The sequence below is a fragment of the Odocoileus virginianus genome, chromosome 11 (genome assembly GCF_023699985.2).
Source record: "Odocoileus virginianus isolate 20LAN1187 ecotype Illinois chromosome 11, Ovbor_1.2, whole genome shotgun sequence".
Taxonomy (NCBI): domain Eukaryota; kingdom Metazoa; phylum Chordata; class Mammalia; order Artiodactyla; family Cervidae; genus Odocoileus; species Odocoileus virginianus.
In genome coordinates, this window is record NC_069684.1 from 4183377 (window position 1) to 4202131 (window position 18755).

An 18755-nucleotide genomic window follows, 5' to 3' on the forward strand; every position below is an offset into this window, starting at 1 on the left:
CTAAAAATATAAAGTGTTAGAATTGATCTGATCTAAGAATAAAGAAGTTAGATCTCTCTGAGACCATGTTTACAGATCATATAGTATCTGTTTCTTAAAGATGAGAAAACTGGGGTCTGGGTCTATTTGCGGGTGTGTGTGTGTGTGTGTCTGTGTTGTGGGTGTGCCAGTTACACAGCCTCTCAGCGGCAGTGCCCTGACTCTGTGACGTATTTGCGGGTGTGTGTGTGTGTGTGTGTGTGTCTGTGTGTCTGTGTTGTGGGTGTGACAGTTACACAGCCTCTCAGCGGCAGTGTCCTGACTCTGTGAGGTACTTCATTTTTATTACCTTGTACAACATTGTTATTATCTTGTACAATATAACTTCTTAATTTCCTAGTAAATTTATTTCTTTTGTTTTTCCTTTCTTACTTCCAACTTACTGTCTCATCCACAAGCATATGCTATGATTGTATATTCTGTTTTCTTAAGTCACATAGTTGTTACGCGGTGCTGGGTGGGCATGGATGATCTGATATATTTCTGCTGTCTTTGGAAATCTCCCCTTCCATGTCTCTGAGTTAACAGAATCAGTATTTGCAAGAGCGAATTCCTTAAAGTTCCACCTAAACCTGACATGTTTGTTGCATTTCTTTAAATAATTCATCCTGGTTGCTTAGGCCAGAACCTGTGGATTGGTGGGGGGAAGTATTTTTACCTCTCCCTGTGGCCGATCCCCTGTATCTGGGAGGTTGCTGAATCCTGCAGAGCTTCCTTCTTTCCTGGAGGGTCTCCATTAGCTGATGTGACCCTCTACCAAATGCTGGCCTTTGCAGAAAGTTTGTGACTTTGCTTCTTGTTGCAGAAATCGTCCTCTAAGAAACCAGTCAGATTCATCAGGTGAAACTGTGTCTTATTAGTGAGCAATTCATGACTTCCCCTAGGGATGACCATCAAGGGCGTAGGGGGAAAGTCTGTAGTATTTAATACGGTGCTTTGGACTCTGGTGTACCCAGTAAAATAGCTTAATGTTGTTATAATTCCTCGTTTTGAGAATGCATTTTCCCTCCTTTTACACAGTTAATTATTTTCTCAACAATGAAAAAGAATAGTTTCCTTTTAAAAACAGTTTTCAATGAGCTGTTTTAAAAAGCCATCTCTCTGCAGATGTAGAAATCGAGTAAATTAAGTGCCTTTCACAGCTCCGTGAGTGCTTTTAGCCCATCAGGTGACACTGAAGCTTTTAAAGTTGCCTCATTCACAGCCAGGGAGCACAAGCAAGCTAAGAATTGACACCACTAAGATCAACCCCATTTTCATTTCCCTCTGGTTCGGCTATGTAAGAGAAGTCAGTGTGGTCTGAAATTGTTAAAGAGAAGCATCTGAATGCCTCCTAGTGGTATACTGTATGGGCTAATTAAGAAATTTTAAAAATAATACTTACAGAAGGAATATTTTAAAATATTAAAACTTATAAATGCAAAGTACTAAAATCCTGTGATGATAGCATTCCAAATGGAACAAATACATTTTGTGCTATATAAAAATTAATTCAAAATCTTAACCAGAAAAAATATAATACATATGATGAAGATGACTATATGTTTAATCAAGATTTTCATTTTTTGGTTCAGATTAGATTATTGTAACTGACTTTTAAAAAATTTAGTGGAACTATTTAATATAACTTAAATATAGACAAATGTTGCTACTAAGATTGAATTGTTTTGTTTACATTTATCCCTTCAATTTGATTACCATATGAACTTTAATTTCTTTGTATGATAAAATAGAAATAATGGCGTATAGAAATTTTGTGGTACATTTTCAGATGGTTTAATTTTTTAATTCCATTTTTCAAGTTGAATGGAAACTTTTATTCATCATCTTGAAAATGCAGACTGTAGCAAAACTTTAAAATGAGGAACAATGCTGATTTAAATATTGCTTTAAATGCTTAAAAAAAAGGTCTCAAGACTTAGAGAAATATAATTTAAAATGTAAACGAAGTCACAGGGAAAGAATTCTGATGAGGGTCAGTAGGAGGGAGGGGGGAGAAAAAAAAGCAATATCCCTTTGTTAAGCATTAAAAAATATTTAATTAACTGCTTGCCAAAACAAAACAATTAAAATGGCAATTACCTTTAAAATAGCATCAGTGTATTTGCAGCTGTTGTGGTATAAAGCTAGGAAGCACGATGTTAATCTGAAAGGAGCAGTTTAAATATGAAATTATGATGTCCTTGCCTGCCTGTGGTACAGCTGTCAAGCTCAGGCAGCGCGCTGGTCAATGGTGACATTCTCCGTGTCAGCGAGCAGCGTCTCCTGATACCATCACCCGCGGTTCACACGTCTCGGCGGCTCCAACTGTCGAACGCCGGGTCCCCCGGCGCTGCCGCAGCTTCCAGGCTCCCCCGCCTGGCTCACATTTCATTCTTTGGCAATTTGCCCTAATGATATCCCCGCGGAGCCCCCAGCCTCGCCTCCCCCCAACACCGCATCAGGGCGCATCCATCCGAGCGAGCCCGGCACGGGCAGCACACGCCGCAGTTTCCCACAGCTCCTCCAAAGACGCTGGCCTGGTGTTTCAGGTTTACTTAGGACCTTAGTTTTGACCCCAAACAGTCTATGTTACGGAGCTATAACCGTCCATGTAAGATGCCCTGGAAGCTACTTTGCTTCTTACGCATTTTTCAGGACGGCTTCTGAAACATGAGACTTTTTTTTTTTTAAACAAGCAGAATTGATCAAGGTAATACGATTCAAGATCATACATGGCTTTACGAGCATCACCCATCTTTGATGACTTGAGCATGTCTCCCCGTGTGGAGGGTCCGCGGCCACTCACTGTTGCTTTCCTTTCACACTGTCTAGTTAACCGCCTGTCTGCACGGCTCGGTCGCCCTGCTCTACCCGATGTACTGGCAGCACATCTACATCCCGGTGCTCCCGCCGCACCTGCTGGACTACTGCTGGTAAGTCGGCTGTGCCGGCCGTGGGCCCGGCTCTCGGGCTGGGAGACGCCGCTCCCGCTGCAGTTTAAGCAAGCCCGGGGTGCTTACCTACGTGTATGTATGTGAATGAGACCTCTCAAACCCGACATGGAGACCAGTAGCAAGTATTAAAAGGTGGTTTTATGAAGGGCAGAGTGATTCTTTCCAAAGGTAGCAAAAATCTGTTCTTGGCCAACATGAAGCTCTTTAGATTTCATTGAGTTTGTTCTGCCGTCATTGAGATAGTTAAATGCACAGATAGAGGCTGACCAGTCTTAACAGCTGTGGTCAGACACATTTTGCAGGAGCTGTAGTATCAGTCAGAGAGCCCATGTCCCAGGGGTCAGAGTCTGTCTGCAGAGACCTGGAGGATCCAGGCTGTCTCTGTCAGAGCACATGTTCACCCTCCACCCCGGAGCATGCTTTCCCACACACGCTTCCTACAGTAGCACGCCTGGCACCAGATACCCACAGAGGGCTTGCCCCAAACGCAGGGTTTCCCTGAGTTCCTGGTGGTGACGTCAAAGCCTCCGCCCGAGCCACCATGAGTAGCAGTGTTGACACGTGTGGGAGTCATTCTGAAGCACTTCTTGGCATCAGAAACACCTGCTGGTGATCTCACAGTCTGAATTCTTCTGGGCCTCCAGAACTGGCCCAGTCCTCTTCCCTGGAGGCTGATGGGGAATTAGACCCTCAAACGGCAGCCTTGTGGTCTTCCTCGGGACTTAGGGCAGTCATCTTCTGCAGGCAGAGCTCAGTTCTTAAGCAGCCAGATGAAGGTTTTTACTCGAACCATCCATGTGCATGTGGCTGTAAAGAATCTGCCTGCCAAGCAGGAGACGCAGGTTTGATCCCTGGGTTGAGACGATCCCCTGGAGAAGGAAGTGGCAACCCACTCCAGTATTCTTGCCTGGGAAATCCCATGGACAGAGGAGTCTGGTGGGCTATATAGTCCATGGAGTCGTGAAAGAGTCAGATACAACTTAAGTAACTAAAACAACAACAGTCCGTGTACGTGCACACACACACACGCAGAAAGGAAATGATTGTGACTGTAATATATTTGTTTTTATCACAATCAATGTTACTTTAAAAAAAAAAAGCTCTTTTAGAAGTGAAGTAGTTATTTTACTTTCTGATTTCATGAAAAGCACATCAACTCAATGTGTTTAAGAGTTGAAATAACCTAAGTTCATACAATGAAGTTTTCTATCAAGTTTTTATGACCAGGCCTCTTCCGAACAAATGATTTTAATGACAGTTCATATATTTGGCCACATATCAATTAAACCCACCTACTGTGGGCTTCCCCAGCATGGTTATGTTACTAGTATTGATAATGCCATGAAGTAAGTTTCCAGTGACTTCCCGCTGCCATCCTGCCCTTTGGGTGCTGGGAGGCAGAAACAGCTTGGCAGGAGACTGTAGGTATGGGGTTTAACTATACTACAAAGCACCACACACACGTCTGAGAGTATAGCTGGCTCTAGAAATAGCTGTCTTGGTACTCACTTTAGTGAGTCATCTTCTCTCACCGGCGTACTTAGAATAGACCAGCATCCTCGAAGGCAGGAACCACGATTCTTTCACATCAACATGTGCAGTAGATCTTTGCACATAGTATTCAGGAATTAAAACTTACTTATTTTCAATAATTTTGATAGAAGTATTAGAAGATGCATTGCTACATGATTTTTAAAAATCTGTGCCAAAATAGTGGTTCAAGAACTAACACTTCTAATTGTGAGGCTTAAAATTACATTTTGTCATATATAATACTAGTGCCGTTTTAATTTTTCAATAGAAAATGTTCTGAAATCTTAGGAGGTCACATCCCTTTAGGTTCCGTTCGCTGTAATGATGGCACATTTAAGACTTCCTGAAATGCTGTGTTTAGAAATGATCACTCTCTCTCTCCAGAATGTCTTCCTGATGCTTTCTAACTCTGCCCACATGTCCTTCTCTTTGGGCTGCTTTCCCTGAAATGAAGGAAGCTTGTTTCGTATCTTAGTCATTTCTGACCTCTGAGATAGCCCCTTTAGGACAAGTTCTAACAGCCTGTGTGCTAGGCACTTCCCTGGTCCAGAGAGCAGAGCCATGGTAATCAAGCAAGAAGTTATCTGAGAGTTCCTAAACCTTAGGAACCTTAGGAACCTTAGCCCGTGACGGGCTCCACTTCTAACACAGGAAGTGGGCAGTGTAATCTGCATTTTTTTTTTTTTCCAAAATAGCTGTCTAAGACTCCAGCTCTCTTTCCTTGACAGAAAATTCCACAGACTGAATTAAGAAAACAGTTTTCTTCTCTCTGCATCTTTGCCAATGATCCTAGCGTCATAGTGTGTGCAAAAGGGAGAAAAATTTTAGAGATCATCCCTTCAATCTCATATTTTTTGAGTAGAGAAATGTTTATATCCCACTCCAAAAATGGCACCAGGAAGGTGTGATGGGCTGGCTGTATATTTGCCAACTCTTGAAGGTAGCTGGACTTGCCCAGTCCCGAGGCAGTCCTGGCCCCTGGAAGTGTGTCTCTGGTATGGCCTAGACTTGGAGGGCCGCGATGCCATCTTGTGACCGTAGGTGAATAGCGCATCCTGGTCGGCTACGGAGGCTTGCTAATTGGTCAGCTCATTCCTTCATTAATCCATCCATTTGTGGACCTGACATTTAGTAAATGTGTATTTGCCAAGCTGTGAGCATGTAACATAATGAATAGGACTAGTTTCCGTCCCCTGGGGTCCCCAGATAGGAAGAACTTCCCATGTTCGTGCACAAGTGCACGTGGGGAGCCCAGAGGAATACCTGGATGCCATAGGGTTTATGTCCAAGGCACACAAAAGAACCCCGATCGGAGCACCCAGGAGAAGTGCCCACTGTCCGTTAGGGTAGGAAATGACACCATCTGTGTTTTTCCTTCCTCTGCCAGTATAAGGGGAAGATAGGGAGTTTCTGTGTAACGGGCATAAAGTTCAGTTATTCAGCATGAGTAAGTTTTAGAGATTTGTGTAACATCATGCCTTTACTTAACAATTACTCTGTTGTGGAACTAGAAATTTGCGTGGTAGGTACTGATGAAGAGAACAGAACATAAAAGGAGTACTTTAATGTCGGAGGCCTAGAGTGACATTGCCACCCGGCCTAACCTTCTGAGTCCTGAAACACCCCCGAGGCACTGTGAGGCCAGTACCAGTATGTTCATTTGTGCGAGAGTGGTTGAGTCACCATTTTTATGTTCTCTATCTATCTGATTCTTCTTTTTTGAAAATAACAGTTTTAGCTTCTAAGAGAATAGGTTTGTGTTTTTTTTTATAAATGGAAAATTATTTTGTTTAGACTACCCTAGGTTAATAGACTACTGCTGTTACGGTCTACCCCATGGGTGGCCTCCATAAGAAAAACCTAAAAAGAAAAAAAGCTACTACAAAGTAATTATTTTTTATTTTTCAGTAAAGATTAATTGCTACCAGAAAGAGGCTGCAGTCATAATAGAGCCTTCTGTATACTGTCTTTGCAAAATAATTCCATTGACAGAAAAATCTGGGATGGTTTTGCACATAGATGATAAAACATCTGTGTTGCCAAGGATCATTCCCTCACTTATTAATGCCCTAATCTAATTAGAAGATTTCAGCTAGGGTAGCAAAACTACTTTTCATGAGGTTTAACTGACTTAATATTAGGATGTAGGCAATCCAGTTTTCATAACTATTCAGTTTAATCTGTATTCTGAAAAACATCATAATTATTTTAGGAAAGTGTGTTCTAGATTAATAATGTTTGCAGTCCAACATATGTGTATTTTGGACTTTTCAGAAGTTAGTGAGATAAAACCATGTAGAGATACCCAGTGATCCCACGGAAAAAAGTTTCAATTATTTTGTGGATAGAATTTTGTATTGGATTTTTATTCTGACTTAACAATTTCTGTAAATTTACTGTTTTTGCTTTGAGAAGCAACTACTAGCTTTCATGAAGTTTTAAAAGTGTTATCTAAGTTATATTTGATAGGACTTCAGTCGGTTAGCTATTATTTTGGGCACTGATATTTTAAAATTTGGTGCATCCTGCCCCTCAACATAAGTAAAATAGATATAATAATTATTATTTTTAGAAGGCTTAAATAGTTTGATGAACACTTATTATATTAAAATATGCTTTGAGATCTGAGACTCCATGGTCTTCCTGTATTATGAACTTTGTGGTCAGGTTTCCTAACCCAAATTGGAAAGTTATGCAGTAACTTTAATAAATTTGTACAATTTTGTGAAAGTTGCCTGAACCCAGTCATGGGAGCCCACAGTAGTTAGAGGCACACGTTTTCTATCTTCTGTGGAGTCCCAGAAGGAATCCCAGGAGTGAGAACTTGAATGGGGAACCAACTAGCCGCCTTTTATTTAAACAAAAGTGCAGTAGTCCACATGTATTCCTTCTCTTTCCTTTTGAAGGCAGAAAATCTGTTAGATCTTCAGGATATCAAGGCCTATAAACAGTTCTCGACTTTGAGTCAAATGAAATATCCAGAATATCAGATCAATTCCAGATGGCCCATTGCATAGACGTCTAAAAAAAAAGAGAAGGAACAAAGCTGCAGAAGACAGGGACAACTAGGAATTAAAATCTAGGACACCACTGCCAGGCTAATGAAGAGTTAAATGAGAGTTTGAACCATTCTTGCTTTATGTGCGTTCTGGACGTGTGGATTTAGTGGCAAGCCATCCATTAACAAATTAGGAACTGTTTGAGTTTACTTTGAAAACTGTGGATCTGCCAAGGTGCCAGTTTTGTCTGGTTCTCAGTAGCAAAGTGGACATGCCAGCCAGACTTTGGACAGCTCAGTTCTAATAATGACAGGAATGTTTGGAAAATTATGCAGATCCTTGGAAAAAGAACATTATCTATTTTCATTAACAGAAAAGGTTTGCATTAAATATAACACAGAGATGTATATAAAAGAAATGCCAAAATGTTTTATTTTAAAATAGCTGCTAACTTGCGTATCTTCTATCACATTTGTAGACACTTATTCATTTTCATGCTTCCTTGTTAAATAATAATTTCATTTTGAAACATCGAGTTGAATAACTTCCTCGCTGTATTTCATGAGAAATATTTCTGAAATTACTAGTAAGCCTTGGTTTTATGTACTATGAACATCATTTAATGTCTGTATTCTCTGCTAGAATACAAGCCCCATGAGGGAGTGTCCTCTGTACTGTTTATTCTTGTGCCCTCACCCCGTGCCAGCTGGTGGTACCTGGGTCTGCTCCCGATCCTGTGTTGAATTAATTAACATCACTCTTAAACTTACTAGAGCAGTTTAAAGTTTATTAAAATGACTTCAATATCATTATAAGTTAAATAAATTATATTCATTTAATGTCATTACTAAATATAATTTTATATGACAGATGAAAGTGGGATACTTAAGAGCATATGGAGTTTAAGTAAAAGGCACAGTACATGAGTGGAAAGATAGAGAGAGAGGATGGTAGGAACGGTGGAGGAGGAGATGACTCCCCTTTGCACCTTCAGTTCCCACACTGTACCTGGCTCACAAGTAGGTCTCAGTAAACGCACTGTGACTGACTGACTCAAGAATTTTGGTGACATAGCATGTGTGAAACAATGAACATATATTAATAAAATCATGTAAGAATCTAATTGAATAAAAAATTGTACAAATAAGTGTGAATAGATTTGATGATTCTTCAAGATATATTTGATAGGAAGTATATGGAAAAGATTCATCTTAGACGATGGGAGACCCTGATATTCTCCTTACATAAAAAAAGGTTTTTTAAACATTATAACTCTTGATTTAATTATAATTCTGCGATTTTATATAGATCAACCTTAATTTGAATATATTAGTGGCCTCAGATTAGGTTTGAGTTTTCTGTATGGAATGATTTTGACTGTCTGTGATGTGCCATGTGAGAACCACCCACTTGTAAATGTATTTTTAGGCACTCTGAACCACTGTATCATTGTTTCAGCTTTAATGCGCTCTCTGAACACGTACTTGTGTGTTTTTAATTTAGCGCTCCCATGCCGTACCTGATTGGAATACACTCCAGCCTCCTAGAGGTGAGTATCTTTCAGACGTGAGATAAATTAATTCGTAGAAATAGTAGTTAAAACAGTCGTGTTTTGAGAGAATATCAGTTGAATAGTACAAGGAAGGAACTAGCTGCATATTTAGAGTATACGTATGTGATCGTTTTCCAAAAGGTGATATTGAAATAATTGTATTTAATCAGTATGCACAGTGACCACCTTCAGTGGCCTCAGACCCACAAAAGTAGGTTCTCTTTGGTTGCAGTCATGTGTTAAGTTTTAAATACTGAAAACTTAGTCTTTGAACCATCTTCTTGATGATGCTTGAGATCTTTTATATCTGTCTCTCTTTCAGAAGATATATTTCTGTATTTTAAAAGCAAACATTTTTGTAATTATGAATCATAAAGGGCAAATTTTTATTTTGCAAACTTCACTATAATCCACTGTATCAAAATTTTACCAAAATGTGTTTTAATACACTAATCATGAACTTTTAGAATACAGCTTTTCTAAATGCAAAACAGAAAAAGAGACACAGATGTACAGAACAGACTTTTGGACTCTGTGGGAGAAGGCGAGGGTGGGATGTTTCGAGAGAACAGCATCGAAACATGTATATTATCTAGGGTGAAACAGCTAGATCATCAGCCCAGGTTGGATGCATGAGACAAGTGCTTGGGCCTGGTGCACTGGGAAGACCCAGAGGAATCAGGCGGAGAGGGAGGTGGGAGGGGGGATCGGGATGGGGAATACATGTAACTCCATGGCTGATTCATGTCAATGTATGACAAAAACCACTACAGTGTTGTAAAGTAATTAGCCTCCAACTAATAAAAATAAATGGAAAAAAACATACATACTGTACAAAAAAAATAGAATATAGCTTTTCAAAAAATTTAATTTTCAGTCCTGTTATGACTTAAACTGTAGGGTTTTTTTTAACTATTTCAGAGTGACTTTTGTCATTTGTTGTCACTGTGATGAAAAACCTTGAGCTTTAAACACCTCAGACTTGAAATCAGTGAGATTTCCAGAGAGGACAGCTTATGAGATTAGTTTCTAAAAAGTAAACAAAAGGCTTGGGTTAGTTGCCTGGCATCATTATGCCAGCTGATTTGTTTTGTTCAAATAAATTTCTTCTTTGGCTGGTTGTCCATATTGTACTTTAACCCAGTTTCTGATAAGCAAACGTAGTGAGTTAGATTTGGTTTAGTGATTAGTCATTATCACTGTATCAATCCTCACTTTGCTGATCAAGGAAGATCCTGGGGATTATTTTTAAAACTCCTGAGCATCTTTTGTGCAGAGAGTATGCTTCAACCATTAATAAAGAATACATCTTAATGAATTATAGTGGGTTTAGTTTCTTTTAAATTTTGAAGCCTGGATTGCATAGCGTGATAACTCTGTATTTTGTTTATTTTTAGAAAACTTCTTAAAGGCCAAAGTACTTGCAGTGAAAACAAATTGTATAAGATAAAATATAAATAAGCAGGTATTTAATCTGCTAGTAGACTGTAGAATATATGACCAGCATTTTATTCATTGATAGTTTGATTTCTTGAAAAAAATCTAACTATGGTTGGCTGGTATGATTCTTTTTTAAAAAGTCATCAAATTTGATATTGATGTTAGTACACATATCTCTTTATTTAACATACCTAACAGAACACATAGTTTTTATAATACATTTATTTATGCAGATGAAAAATATTTGAAGTGGTTGACTGTACCTTTTTCATTATTTTGCATAATGATTCTATATCAACTTTTAAAACAAAAAGCTTTTCCAAAATACTGCAGAAGGTAGTACATGCCTTAAATATTCAATAAAATTTGTCACGTGTTTATCGGACACCTGTAGAGAAAATCATCACCTTTTTACAGAAGCAAATTGAAGGATTTTTTACTCCTGAGAGTGTTGTGTTGGAGAAGCAGTCCTTCCTACCTTCCAAATGGCTGTCCTCATGAAGCCACGATTAGATCAGCTGGCGTCTCTGCTCCTTTTATACTCTGAACTTATTATGCTATCTTTATTTGGCTTTATTTGGTTTATTTGGCTGGACAGTGAATGAGAAACTATAACAGGAACTTCAGGATTGTCTCTAAACCAGTTGGGTACCATTTAGTAATTTTCTTCTTAGTCTTTTACCAGGAGATACACATCTTGTATCAGAATTCCATCCTTATTATGACATTGTTAGGCAGATTTATTTTTAGCTAAAATTCTAATCTTTAGTGCTTTTTAAATTTTACTGAAGTGATATTATAATTAAAATACAAATATATTTACACATTTTACATATGAAATAGGACTGGATAATTTTTCGCATTTTGTTTGGCTGCAAATACGACTGATTTTTTTGTTGGGGAAGAATTGAAATGTCCTCTTCCCTCTCAGTCAAGAAGGTTTCAACACTTTTTATCAGTTTTATAAAGACTTTTAATAAACCTAATTGTTCAAAGATAGGAACTTAATGTTTTTCTAAACCTTTTAAAAACTATTTTTATGTGGTCATACGCAAAAGCTATCTAGGAATCTCTTTTTAAAATGTAAGTTTGCTTCTGAAATGAAGGGTAAGGGCGTTTTGTTCCCCCTGAAAACTAGACTGTAGGGATAAAGTCCCAGCAGACCAAGGCCGGTTGGTGACTGGGAGTAAGTCAGCAGAGGTTCCCAGTGCGGGGCTTCCGTCGTCTGCTGGTTCTGGACCAAGCCTTGACCAGCTCCACAGCATCGCTTGGCCGCCGCTGCCGCGGCCCTCCCTGGCGTCGGCGCGCAGGTGTGCTGGTCTCACCTGGAGGAGGGTGGCGCGGGGGCGCCCGCAGGCTGGGCGGCTCCGAGTCTCGTGTGGTCCTCAAGAAGACTTCCAGTCCATGTCCTAATAGTATCTTTTTATTTTTGAAGGATAAAAAGCACATTCTCTCGCCACACTTTCTTACTCTTTCCCCATCAAAACAAGTTCATGAATTTTGTGAGACAGAAAAATATGGGACAGAGAAAGAGGTGCCATTTCATAGGCCATCTGACCTTTTATTCTTCTTTAGAAAAAAATAGCTAAAGCTAGGTTTGGAGGGAAATAAAAGAGAAAATACATTAATCTGAATTTTTTAAAAAACAGATTTAAATTACATGCTATTTCCACCCCCTTGCTGGCTTATGTAGAATTGTTCTCACTTTAGGGAGGCTAAGTGTATTGATTTATTGAAATGAACACATTTTTCATTCTTACCGAGTGTTCCCTATAACAAATTTTAATGTTCAGCTATTATCAGATTTTTTTAATCTAAGAGAAACTTTGGAAAAAAGTATACATTTCATACCAAGACTAATTTCTTTTATTCAGAGTTAAAATTATTTCCTTTATTCAGAGTTAAACAATGTTAGTGATGTTACAAACATTTTGGGTTCATAAAACCATTTCTCTGGGCTATTTAGATGAACTCACTTCATCCCTTGAAAAATGTATCAGGTTTCTGGATTATCTTTACTGTTTCTGTTTAAAAAGGCAACTTAGAATTGAAGATGGAAATGAAACTTAAGGTATACTTTTCCCATCTAAATGCCATTAATAATACACATTTTTCTTCATAAAATAGGTTATTTTTGTAGTTATGCTGTATTTGATTTGTAGATAACCACATATTTACATATGTAAATCTCTTTCATATACATGTGCACATGTAAAGGAGATGCATTCATAAATATTTGGCATTATTATCACTATTATAAGTGATTCTCTGTTAATTTCTTAGAAATGGCCATCTTCTGAATCTTACTTTAGAATAATTATAGTGTCTTTTACAAGACAGAGTTTCAGAATCATGTGTCCCCTTGAGAATCTATATTCCACATAGATGTTATGGCTTTCTTAATTCATAAAAATTCTCTACTCTAGACTGCCATTTTCCTAGCAAATTTAGCATTCTACCCAGTACACAGAGATTTGAAATTCTAAATAGATCACAGAAATTCCAGTCTTGGCTAACTTAAAAGATTGTCCTGGCCAATTTAATATTTAGGGTGTTTAAATTGAAAAATGTCTGTTATTCTAGAAGGTCACTTTTAAAACTACTGCACTGAGATTAATTGGTTGATTCCTAGTTGAACTATGCAATTACGGAATTCTGGGTTGATGGATATATTTCATTAATGTATATATTACTTATTTTCACTAGGGAATAACATTTGCTATCATTTAAATAAGACTAATAGAATTATATGATTTAAGTAGACATATTAGTTTAGATAGGAAAAAAAACTATAAATGTTTCTTTGAGGATAAAAATTTAATAAATTCTAATTTACTGTCATTTGTGCATGTTTTGAGATAATTTGGCCATTTGACTAAGCTTTCAAACAAATATGACAAGTCACATAGTTGATCTGATAGGCTGTTAAATTTGATTCTTTATATTAATTTCATGGGATAAAGAATACAACAGATTCTGCATTACTGCTGTCATTTTTTCTTATTCACCTTTCACTTATAAGTCATCATCAACTTACACCAAATTGATATGGAGATAATAGAGGAAATATTTACTAATTTAAAACTTGATTTACTACCTAGTCATATTTATTGTTTCATGTTAGCCCTGAAGTATGATTTATGCTAAAAATAGCTCTAGAACTGGCTACAAGTTCCTGTATCATAGGATTGAAATTCAATTGGTAAAATTTAAAGAATATAAATATTTACAGTTTAGTATAGTTGTGCCTATTTTGTATTTCTTGTAATATCTCTTTGGTAGTTATATTACATTTAGTTTCTCCTAACTAAATAAATATTTTTGAGTGAGTAAACATTCTGTTTTAAGTATTTTTACTCTTACCTTTTTGAGTGGTTGTAGACAGACTTTCTCGTAAGGCAAAATTGTTTGTATTCTTTCATGGTGTAGAATTTTCCTTTTTTTCTAAGGCTAATGAATTAAAATTAATTTTCTCTAGATGTCTAAGCTCGTGATCATTTTGGAAGGAAACTATACTAAGATGTGTGTTTATAATTGTGTTTTTTAAACAGAGAGTGAAAAATAAATCATTGGAGGATGTGGTTATGTTAAATGTTGACACAAACACTTTAGAATCACCATTTAATGACTTGAGCAGCCTACCAAGCGACGTGGTAAGTGTGGAGGGTGTTTTGTGGTGAACATACGTATATATGTTTTCTCCTGGACCCTTGAATCACCAGGAGTTGCTTTCCCACTTTTTCTATCTGAAATAAAAAGGGTTGACTATGCACATGTGGTGTTAGAGGAAGCAATGTAGAGCCTCAATTTAATATTTTTACCTTTTGGCAGTCGAGGAGATGTCGAATGGAGCATCACGTTCCTTATTGTAAGAGTAGGATCGTAATTAAAAAGCTCGATGCATTCATTAGGCAGAGTTTCTTTAAGCGCAAGTCTCTTCATCTCATCTTAATCATTATATTACAAAGTAGGCATTTCTGTCTGCCCAGTGGCATGTCTTGCAGAAGAATGAGCGAGTTTTTGAAGGCAAGAAGAAGAAGGGGGCCAATTATCGGCTTTTGCTTCCCTGCCACCTGCCAGCGCTTTTCCTTTTAATTAATGAGCTGATGGCACTGGTCAATATAATAAGAAATGCTTGTACAGTTGGGGTCAGAAAATTCTGGCTTTGATCTCCCTCAACTTTCTGAAACATTTATTTGTTTTCTCTAAATTATTTCAGTTTTATTTTTAATCTTTTCTCTCCTGCTGAGGGCTGCAAGAATGAAAACCTACACTGTTTGTCATTTGCTCTGGCAGAGCACAGACTGCTTACTTAGGATTCTATTTGTAAATTAAACTGCAAACCCAGTTTGTCATAAAAGACATCTGATCCTTTTGAAATGACGAAAACTGTCTTTTGTCTGTAAAGGCTGATAAATTAAGTGCCAGCTCTCTTTTGGTCTTTGATCTTGCAGAGGTTTGTGTGTGTGTATGTGTGTGTGTGTGTGTGTGTGTGCACACGCATGTGTGTGTCTGCAGCTTATAATAGGATATATTCTGTATTTTGTGTTAAGTGGTTTTCAGAAATGCATTTTTTTTGGCCTTCATATTACTTAGAACAGGGTACAAATGCAGATTGTACTGCTTCTGTATATATTCTAATGTCTATTTTAAAATATCTATGTAGCATAATTCTAATTTAAAATAACTCCCTTTTAAAAATCCATTTATTCAGATATATTAAAATCTGGAAATAACCTTCAAAATATTATTTTCGCTAATATTGCAAGTACTTTGAAATCATTATTATGTTGTTTGAGTTTTTAATTATTTTTTTTCAAACTCAAAAAATACAATAATACTTGCCTTGATTGCTTTTATGGCTGCTGATAGGAAAAATGTGACTTTAAAGTCAAAATCTGATGATTTATGCCCATAAATAACCTAAAATACTTGCTGACCTTGAAGCAAATTAACTGAACTACTTTATCTCACTGTAGTAAAATTTGTGCTATGTATGAACAAATCCAAACCCAGGCCAGTGAAGAATTATATTATCTTTTTAGCTCATTATAACTAGATTACCTCATTATAAAAATTCTGCAGAAGCTGCTAGAAAGGATTAGAGTTGTTCATTTAGAAATCCATCAAAGTAGTCTTCATTGGATAGGGACATAATTATGAAAATAAAGTCCCAGTTTTTAGGAGTGTTTTCCTTAAGTGCATATAGTCCCCACAGTTAATTCTCTAAGGGAGGATTTTTTTTTCCTTTAAATGAGGAAGAATAAGAAAGAGAAAGAGATGAAATCAGCTTTCTTGTATTACATTAAAATGTTTATAGTTGGCTCTAGCAATAGCTGATCATTACTTTGAGGACAACAGTCTTTAATAGTAATTTTTTGATGGATGATTCTGTTCAAATTGGGAACTGCTACTTTCCTAGTAGAATTAGTTGGATATTTAAACATTTACTTAAATATGTGAAGTTAAACAATATTCATGAAATGTAAAAACCTAAATATGTACAATGATAGAAGGGATCGTCCCACTGGTTAGTTATAAGCAACAGTTAATTAAACATAACCAAAATAGTAAAGAATATTCATAAAAAGGAACTCTGCAAGGTGGTGTAGATATAGCTATTGTATTTGTATCATTGAAATTAGACTGCAGACTAAAGCAAATTTGAAGAATGAATAAACTGAAATAGTTCTCAGATGGTGAATAAACTGAAATAGTTCTCAGATGGAGCTAGGACTATTTACTGAAAGTGTGAGATGTTTTCAAGTTATAATCCTTTTCTAAAAATATTTCAGGTGGTTGTTTAATCCATCTCTAAGCTTTTTCATCAGTTTTCCAAAGTAGGAAAGAGTATCTCATATAGTGGGGAAATATGATAAAGTATCACATCATACTTCGTTTAGTTGTAAATGTTTTGAGTGAGATGTGTTCAAATCACAAATGATAGTCCTGAATTTTTTTGTGACTTAATAAAATATGCTTGAAGCCTGAAAAATATTACTGTTGGTATTGTTTGATAATTTAATAAATTAACTGATATTCAAACGGGGGCCTTTTAAAATCATTCACCCAAACATTTACACTTACAGGCTAGATGCCTTTCTGTGCATGTGCACTTTATTATCGTGTCAGCTTGACCAGTGGTCTTGGCTGTTCAAAGGTCAGTGGTCACAGTTGTCCTGAATTACTAGTTCTTTTTTCCTGTGGACCCTCTGCTGTGTTGCATGCTGTAATCTTCTTAATGGCTTCATTCCAATATTCACACATAATATTTTAGATTTATTGACTGTTAGAAATACTACCTTGCCAGTAGCAGTTCCGCTGCTCTTAAGGTATTTAAAATTGGAAGAATAAATCAGGCCAAAGCTTTCAGGAACCCTTTGTTTTCTTTAAGGGAAAGGAAAAAAACCCTCTTCCTGTCTTCTGACAAGAACACTTGTTTTTCGATTTCATCATTTCACTATAGATTTGGATCATTAAAAGAAAAAAAACAAATTTTATTGGGAGTGATTTTAACGATATTGATAATTACATGGAATAACTTTTAAAAGCAGTCGACCCATTAAAATATACTTTTGTAGCTTTTGTCTGCAAATACATTGTGATTTTATTTTTTTTTTAGTGGCTGTGCGAGATATAGGTACCTTCAAATATATGTAGTTTGAGTGTTTTAAAATAAAAGAATAAATTTTAGGGCTATGTAACAATATCAGTTGCAGTTACTGTTATTGTGGTATGTTTTTAAGTGGGGGTAGACAGAGCCAGTTTGTATTAAATATAACACTTGAAATTGCAAATGAGTTCATTTTAATTTAAGAAAATGCACTATTGAGACCTCCTCCATTGCAAATACATACAGTATACAAATTCAGTTTTGATTATGTAATAATTTTAAATGTATTTCTAGAGTATTAGTACTCATTTAAATTTTTATCATCCTTAACATTTTAAAAAAGTAATTTGGAGAATTGTTACTGTTTCAAAAATGAATAGGATACCACACTTGTGGGAAAATTAAGCTAATTCGAATTATAGTGAAATATAGGAAATCTGTCTTTATGTGACTATTCAGTTAAAACAGTTATAAAGTTAACTCTTATAGAAGAAAGCTGCTTAGAATTGACATCTGAAAAAGTCACATGTATTAGAATATTCATTACTTAGGAAAGCAAATTTTGACCTGCATGGCATGACTGTCTTTAAATAATTTTAACTTACTAATTATTTTGTAAAAAATAATATACTCTGAGGCAGGTCAAAATACTTACCTCTATGCTAGATGAGAGGGTGAAGGCACAGAGCTCTACTGTTCCTGGTGTGGCTGGAGCTTTATTTCATGCAAGTTGATTCTCAGACTTACAGCCCAAACACTACTGCACGGTCCCTCTCATAGAAGCACGATGCACAGGGTACTGAGTACCTCTTGTTGATGTGGAAGTCCACTCTCCATTCTACTCTTGTTAAAGAAATATCATATGACCTATTTCACTTAAATTAGGATTGTCAGCACTGTTTTAAAGACTCGTTTTCATGTTCTATGTAATAACTTCTGGAAACTGATTTTCTATTTTCTATCTGAGGTTATGTAGAAAATACAGCTTGCACACTGAGGCGTTATTGTACCTTTCACGGTAGGCCGCAGTATGTTACAGGATGGTGACATTCAGTGTAAAGTACATTTAATTATTAAAACGCTGAAAAGGCCTTATTTTAAAATAGAGTCCTCTAAAACATGGTGCATCTGAGACTTTCGAGTATCACACCCAGGGCTAGGTTAATGGCTTTACCATGACATGAACAGGAAAGGCACAAATTGCTCCGATTTAACTAAATATCACTACAAGCCTAAAAAAACTAAAGGAAAAAAACCCAAACTCTAACTAAAATTTTTAGATCATCTAGATTCAAGTGAGTTAATTCATTTGGGAATAAGTTTGGGAAAGAATTGGCTTTCTTGGAGAATTTTTAAAAATCAGTTTAAATTGAAGTATATAAATTAACTCTTAACCAACTTTACAAGTAGGTCAGTAAATATGTTTAATTCACTGGATATTTACTCTAATCTAACATGAAGGTTTAATATGTTAAATTGTCATAATATATGTTATAAAGAAAACAAAGAGGCCCCAGAGAATATTCTATTAGTTCCAGGTTCGCCAGCACTCTGCTGTAAGCCTCATTGCGTTTAGCAGTGAAGGAAGCCCCAGCAAACCTCGCAAGTGTCCAGATGAGAGAGAGGTCTGACTCGGGTTCTAG

The 18755-nt window shown here is 36.7% G+C and overlaps 1 protein-coding gene across 3 annotated transcripts in view; it reads left to right on the forward strand.

Annotated features, from left to right (window-relative positions):
• The window catches only part of DENND1B (DENN domain containing 1B), a 261115-nt gene that overhangs the window by 150639 nt on the left and 91721 nt on the right, over positions 1-18755 (forward strand). For 2 of the 3 annotated variants that reach the window (XM_070473840.1, XM_070473841.1), the window contains 3 exons: positions 2854-2954; positions 9011-9056; positions 14051-14152. In XM_070473840.1, the coding sequence (XP_070329941.1) occupies positions 2854-2954; positions 9011-9056; positions 14051-14152 (249 nt within the window). The remainder of the gene's footprint in view (positions 1-2853; positions 2955-9010; positions 9057-14050; positions 14153-18755) is intronic. The other variant, XM_070473842.1, reaches the window with a different exon arrangement.